The 7,500-nt window shown below is 38.7% G+C and overlaps 1 protein-coding gene across 1 annotated transcript in view; it reads left to right on the top strand.

Moving 5' to 3' along the window:
- The first annotated feature begins 7,403 nt into the window (after positions 1-7,403).
- Positions 7,404-7,500, top strand: part of LOC137619034 (uncharacterized) — a 60,071-nt gene continuing 59,974 nt past the window's right edge. The window contains exon 1 of the mRNA XM_068349231.1: positions 7,404-7,473. Coding sequence (XP_068205332.1) covers positions 7,404-7,473 — 70 coding nt within the window. The remainder of the gene's footprint in view (positions 7,474-7,500) is intronic.

Below are 7,500 nucleotides of genomic sequence, written 5' to 3'. Positions count from 1 at the left end.
AAGTTTTGATGATATATTATTGAGAACCTTTAACATTGTCGCGAAAATATCCGATTTCCAGGTGATTATAAAGATGATTATGGGGATAATTTCATCATCATTATTGACGCAAAGAGCCTCAGCCAGACTTTGCCTGTCTTGTATATCTTGAGCTTTTAAATCAATACTTCTCCATTCATCATCTCTTACTTCATGCTTCATAGTCCTCAGCCATGTAGGTCTGAGTCTTCCAACAATTCTAGTGCCTTGTGGAGCCCAGTTGTTGAAAGTTTGTTGAACTAATCTCTCTTAGGGAGTGTGAAGAACATATCCAAGCCATCTTCATCTACCCCTTACCATGATATCATCCACTTATGGCACTTGAATAATCTCTCGTATAGTTTCATTACTAATCCTGTCCTGCCATTCAACTCCCAATATCCTTCTCAGGGTTTTGTTCTTAAATCTACAAAGTCATACCACGACTTATGTCCATACAGTAACATCGATCTCAGTACTCTGATATATAGCCTGATTTTTATATGTAATTTCAGGCAATTTGATTTCCAAATTTTAATTAACTTAGCCATTGCCTGATTTGCTTTCTTTTATATCTGTTTTGCTTTGTTCAATCTTTCATCAAACTCTAATTCTAAAGACAAGCAAGGAAGTTGGGGATAACTACCTTAACGTGGTGAAAGGGTTTATGGATCGCCATGATCAGCAAAGTTGTACTAGGTGGCTTTGTTGTGAGAGCGTTCTGACGAAAATCTTACATCACCAATCCGCACAATCTTTTTTTAGGGGAGATAGTTAGAATAATAGGGAAAAGTTATGAATATTGTTGTTTTCATATTAGAGGTCAATAAAATGCTAAAAATAAAAGCGAGACTTCATAACTTGGGAATTGTTACACTTTTATATTCTGTTAGGAGAAAGTTTATAGATTTGTTGGAGATTTCCCTGCCCCCGCAAAAAAAAAAAAAAAAAAAAAAAAAAAAACGTATTAAAAGTTGATAAATCTATTTCCTATGATAAAAAACCAAATTAACTATATTAATAAAAACACAATTTTAATCGGAAGTTTTCCGTAAAAATTGACTGTTCTCTGCCCTATTTCAGTAAATTACAGTTGACCGTAATTTTATCCTACTTTATTGTCTTCTACGGGTTGGGTTGGTGGCCGTAATATCACTCCTTTACGTCAATATATCTTTTTTTTTTTTAAACGGCAAATGCCTGGCAGAATTTATTCCAGGATTTTTACCTTTTTGTACCTCCATTTCACATTTTTTAAAAATAAGTGTATCTATTGATGTTTTCTGTGTACACTTAGAAATATGCCGTAAGAAACCGGTAAAAATCTTGGAATAAATGTTGCCAGGCATTTACCGTTTTGAAAATGGATATATTCACGTAAAGGAGAGATATTACGGCCATCAACCCTTAAATCATAATAACAAAGGTAAAAATTATGGTCCCCTGTATTTTACTGAAATACGGTTGAGGACAGTATAGTTTAAAGGAGAATTTCCGCTTAAAAATTGCGTGTTTTTTTTTTTTTTTTTTTTTTTTTTTTTTTTTTTTTTTTTTTTTAATTTATAACGACTGTGTAAAATTACTTATATTTTTGTTGATTGGATTTGAGGAAATGCAATATGAGTTGGAATATATCAGACTGATTTATAAGAAATCGATTAGGTATAGATTTGCGAGGGCTTAAACACTAACATTTAAACTCCGTGTAATGATACCAACAAAAGAAAAAAAAAATCTAAAAGTTGTGAAAAAGTATAACTTTTTAGAAAGAATTCCGGGAAAGGAAAAAGGTTCACTGGCCGAGAATAAAAAGAGAATGAATGTGAGAACAGGAGTGACAAATGAAATGTGAAATTACCATGGAAAAAAAAAAAAAGTGATTGAAAACAGAGGAAAAAAATGGATGATATTCACGTGAAATGATAACATATTTGGCAGAATATAGAATACTAGTGTACGCGACCCGTAAATACACTTCAAAATAGACGGCTAAATAATTGTAAATATACACATAAGCTCACAGATGCACGCCTTCCCCCACCCTCTCTAACTACAACTTCTCTCCCAAAGTTACTACTACTACCCGAGGGAAGGGGAGAGACCGTATAGTTATACGTCTTGCCGCTTAGCATGATTGGAAAGAAATGCATATTCATTTGTTTATGTTTATAGACAGTCACATGGTCTTTATTACGTAGAGGAGATAAAAAGAAAAATAATTGAAATAAGATTTATTAATGATATTTTATTAATGTGTTATTATTACATCATATTATAACATCCTAAGCTACAACCCTAGTAGGTAAAGCAGGACATTATAAGCCCAGGGGCTCTAGCAGGGAAAATAGCACAGTGAGGAAAGGAAACGAAAAATTCAAATAAAATGTGTTTTTTTAACAGTAACAACAGTGAAGATAAATATTTCATATATAAACTATAAAAACTTAACAAAAAAAGAGGAAGAAAAATAGAATAGAATATCGTGCCCGAGTGTACCTTCAAGCAAGAGAACTCTAACCCAAGACAGTGGAAGGTCATGGTACAGAGGCTATGGCACTACCCAAGACTATAGAACAATGGTTTGCTTTTGGAGTATCCTTCTTCTAGAAGAGATGCTTTCCATAGTTGGTCTCTCTTCTACCGTTACTAAGAGGAAAGTAGCCACAGGACAATTACAGTGCAGTAGTTAACCCTTGAAAGAAGAATTGTTTATCAATCTCAGTGTTATCAGGTGTATGAGGACAGAAAAGAATGTAAAGAATGTGGCAAAAGGAAAATGAACAGTAACCAGAGAAAAGGATCCAATCTATTTTATGCAGTATTACATATAATTCTCATTATGTATATGAAGGAAATTTTGTTTTGTTTCATTCACTCGCACACACACATACTGAGGAAAGCTTTGGGATGAGCATTTTGTTCCATGTTAGAGCATAGAAATAACATTTTCTTATTTTGTTTCATATTGGTGATCATCTTGGGCTATTCCAACATTTTATTTTCGTAATTAACCACAAATACAGATCTCTCTTCTTTGGAAACTCCAGTGCCCAGATCCTTCTAAAAATTCATCAGCTTTATTTAATCCTATTAGTGCAATAAGTAAGGAGGTAATTTAGTAATAGTACAATTTTCTGAAGAACCTGCTTGGTCTTCTCAGTTGTAGGGTTTTTAAAATAGATACATATATGATGCCCTTTTAAACCCTTATCAAAGATACAAGGGTCCTACTTGTTCTTTTCTGATAGAACTACCTTAACCCGTATGTGCCCAGATCCCTCAAAAAACCTAAGTTAGAGGTAGATTTAGCTTTGGTGTATGGATATGTTGTTGGAGCCACAGATTATATTACTCTGTCTTTGGAATCATCTACATAACCCTTCCTAACCTCACACAGTAGTGAATGAATAGTATGAATATTACCCAAGGGTATATTTCATTAACACTTCTCACGAGTTTAACTATTCATTGGTTCTTCACCATTCCCAATTGTAAACCTGAAGCCTTCAAATGGCTATTTCCTCTCAGGGCTCCCTGGAACCTCTCCTTTGGCACCTTATTAGTGTCTGTCACCCTTATGAAGGTGCCGTCCACAGTGACAGTGGTCGTCTGTTCTCCCTGTCGATAAGCGGGTCCTCCTTCCTGCCTCAAGAGGGTGGGTTCCATTTTGGTCTTCCTTAATGGATTCCAGGGATCCTTTGAAGAAGGGGAAGAAGAGGAAGGAAGTTTGGAAAGGAGTTGTGGGGTTAAAGAGAGGAAAGAATGGGAAGCGAGGTGCGGAAATTCCGTGGATAAATGGAAGTAGTGGAAGAGACTCTTAAATTGTTTTGAAGAAGGTGATTCAGAAAATAAGGAAGAAGAGGACAATGAGGAAACTAAATCAAAAGGGATTATAAAGTACAGAATATGTGAAGGACAAGAAAAATGAAAATCTTAAACTAGCATATAAGGTGAATTAATGATATTGAGTTTGCCAGTTATTTTGTACAATGGGAAAATTAGTCTAAAATTTTCCTGAATTTCACGAAAAGTTAGTTTAATGCAATTTTTATATCTCAACATTAATGAAATATTAACGTGTTTAAGTATTCGTGAAATGTCCACATTTTACGGCTTCATGAATGAGCAAATATGAATGAGAACTTTTTAATCCATTTTTGCAAAATCATTAACAAAATCTGAAAAAATACCCGACGCAAAAATCTATTTCATTGCATATTGATAAACATGTAAGAAAATTCTCAAAATCCCTCAATTTCGGAAAATTTTGCTAATATTTTTCTAAAAATCGTGAGTAAATATTAGTGACATAAACAGATGGTTTACAGCGAATATTTAATATCAAATTTGTCAAAATTCGCATTTTGCGAAGCAAAATCATCAGCAATGCCTTCATGGATATCTCCGAACTCATTTGCATGCATACACACACACACACACACACACACACACACACACACACAGTCCCGTGGCATGATCAATGAAACTTCATCCCGAAAGCAGCGAGAGAAATGACGATATGCAACAAAGCACTTTGCAGACTATATTGGAAAGAGCCTGGCGAAGGTGTCATGGGAATGGATTGTTTTTGAAATGGTGTATTGATCATCCCTTAATTTCTCGTTTTTCTATTTTGTGGACCTGAGGAAGCCTAGGACCTCAGGAGGGTTGGTTGTAAGAGGGGGGGGGGGACCTTGGATAAAGGAGGGATTTTGGGGATGGACACCGGTGATGAAGGAAGAGGTTGGGGATGGAAACCTGTGGTAAAGGAAGGGGATTGGAGAAGGAGACGTAATGTGCCAGAGGAAGTTGTTGATGGAGACCTGTGGTGAAGGAGGTGGTTTGGGATAGAGGCCTGTTTTGAAGGAGGGGGTTGGGGATGGAGACCTGTTGTAAAGGATGGAGTTAGAGAAGGAGACCTATGGTGCAAGAGGAGGTTGGGGATGGAGACCTGGGTTGGAGGAGAAGGTTGGGAATAGAGACCTGTTATAAAGGAGGAGGTTGGTGTTGGAGATATGTGGTGAAAGAGGAGGTTGAGGAAGAAGACATGTTGTAAATAAGGGGGTTGGGGATGGAGACCCTTTGTAAAGGAAGGGGTTGGGGAATGAGACGTGTGGTAAAGGATGGAGTTGGAGAAGGAGACTATGATACAAGTGGAGGTTGGGGATTGAGACCTGTGGTAAAGGATGGAGTTGGAGAAGGAGACCTATGATACAAGTGGAGGTTGGGGATTGAGACCTGTGGTAAAGGATGCAGTTGGAGAAGGAGACCTATGACACAAGTGGAGGTTGGGGATTGAGACCTGTGGTAAAGGATGGAGTTGGAGAAGGAAACCTATAATTCAAGAGGAGATTAGAGATGGACACCTGTGGTAAAGTAGGGTGCTCTGGATGGAGACCTATTGTAAAGTAGGGGGTTGTGGATAGAGAGCTTTGGTAAAGGAAGTGGTTGGAGATGGAGACCTGTGGTAAAGTAGGGGACTGTAGGGTTAGGGATAGAGAGCTTTGGTAAAGGAAGGGGTTGGGGATGGAGACCTGTGGTAAAGGAGGTGGTTGGAGAAGAGACCTATAATACAAGTGGAGGTTGGGGATGGAGACCTGTTATGAGGGAAGGGATTGGCATTTGAGACATGTTGGAAAGGAGGGGATTGTAAATGGAGACCTGTGCTAAAAGATGGGGTTGGGTATGGAGACCCTTGCCGAAAGATGAGGTTGGATATGAAGACCCGTGGTAAAGGAGGGGGTGGGGGTAGACACCTGTGATAAAGGCTGGAGTTTGGGATGTAGACCTGTGGTAAAGGAGGAGGTTGGGGATTGAGACATGTGGTAAAGAGGGGTTTTGGGGTAGAGACCTGTGCTAAAGAAGGGGGCCTAAGATGGAGACCTATGGTAAAGAAGGGGCCTGGGGATGTATAATAAAGAAAATTAAAGGAGGGTGCTGGGATGGAGACATGTGGTTAAGGAGGAGGTTGGGGAAGGAGACCTATAGTAAAGTAGGGTGCAGTGGATGGAGAGATATCATAAAGTAGGGGGATGGGGATAGAGAGTTTTGGTAAAGGAAGGGGTTGGAAATGGAGACCTATGGTAAAGTAGGGGTCTGTGGATGGAGACATATGGTATAGTAGGAGTTTGGGGATAGAGACCTGTGGTGAAAGAGGGGGTTAGGGATAGAGACCTGTGGTAAAGGAAGGGATTAGAGATAGAGACCTGTGGTAAAGGAAGGGTTTGGGGATAGAGACCTGCGGTAAAGGAAGGGGTTTGGATATAGACCTGTGGTAAAGGACGTGGTTGGGGATGCAGACCTGTGGTAAAGGATGGGGTTGCGGATGGAGACCTATGGTAAAGTAGGGTGAAGTGGATGGAGAGATATCATAAAGTAGGGGGATGGGGATAGAGAGTTTTGGTAAAGGAAGGGGTTGGAAATGGAGACCTATGGTAAAGTAGGGGGCTGTGGATGGAGACATATGGTATAGTAGGAGGTTGGGGATAGAGACCTGTGGTGAAAGAGGGGGTTGGGGATAGAGACCTGTGGTAAAGGAAGGGATTAGAGATAGAGACCTGTGGTAAAGGAAGGGTTTGGGGATAGAGACCTGTGGTAAAGGAAGGGGTTGGGGATGTAGACCTGTGGTAAAGGACGTGGTTGGGGATGCAGACCTGTGGTAAAGTAACGGGCTGTGGATGGAGACCTATGGTATAGTAGGGCGTTGGGGATAGAGACCTGTGTTAAAGGATGGGGTTGGGGATGGAGACCTGTGTTAAACGATGAGGTTAGAGATGGAGACCTGTGGTGAAGGAGGGGGTTGGGAATAGAGACCCGTGATAAAGGAAGGGGTTGGGGATAGAGACCTGTAGCTATTATTTTGACCAATTCATTTTGAAACTCTGATTGACCTGACCTGGTGCTTTATTATATTTTCCTGTGAAGCGGGCTTTCATTTCTGTATTCCGTATCTTCACCACTGGTCCCTCCATCCTCTGTGCTTCTCCCAGCTCCTCTTTCTCATTTTCAGTATTATCATATTAATAATAATAATAATAATAATAATTGCTATTATTATTATTATTATTATTATTTTTATTATTATCATTTTTATAATTATTTCTTGTTAAGCTACAACCCTAGTTGAAAAAGCAGGATGCTATAAGCCCAAAGGCTCTAACAGGGAAAATATACCGGCGAGGAAAGGAAACTAGGAAAAATAAAATATTTTAGAACAGTAACATTAAAATAAATATTTCCTATATAAACTATAAAAACTTAAACAAAACACGAGGAAGAGAAATTAGAGAGAATAGTGTACCCAAGTGTTCCCTCAAGCAAGAGAACTTTAACCAAGAAAGTTATTCAAAATATTCTTTCCATCACCTCCTAATGTGTCCATCCTTATGCAATATATCTTCATCTCTATCCCTGATGACTCCCAGTTGCCCCAAATCATATCTGCCTATTCCTCAAGTTTGAAATCGTATAGATATCCTTTTC

This window comes from Palaemon carinicauda, chromosome 25 (genome assembly GCF_036898095.1).
Source record: "Palaemon carinicauda isolate YSFRI2023 chromosome 25, ASM3689809v2, whole genome shotgun sequence".
NCBI lineage: Eukaryota > Metazoa > Arthropoda > Malacostraca > Decapoda > Palaemonidae > Palaemon > Palaemon carinicauda.
Note: the sequence above shows the minus strand (reverse complement) of the source record. Positions and strands in the feature narration are given on the sequence as shown.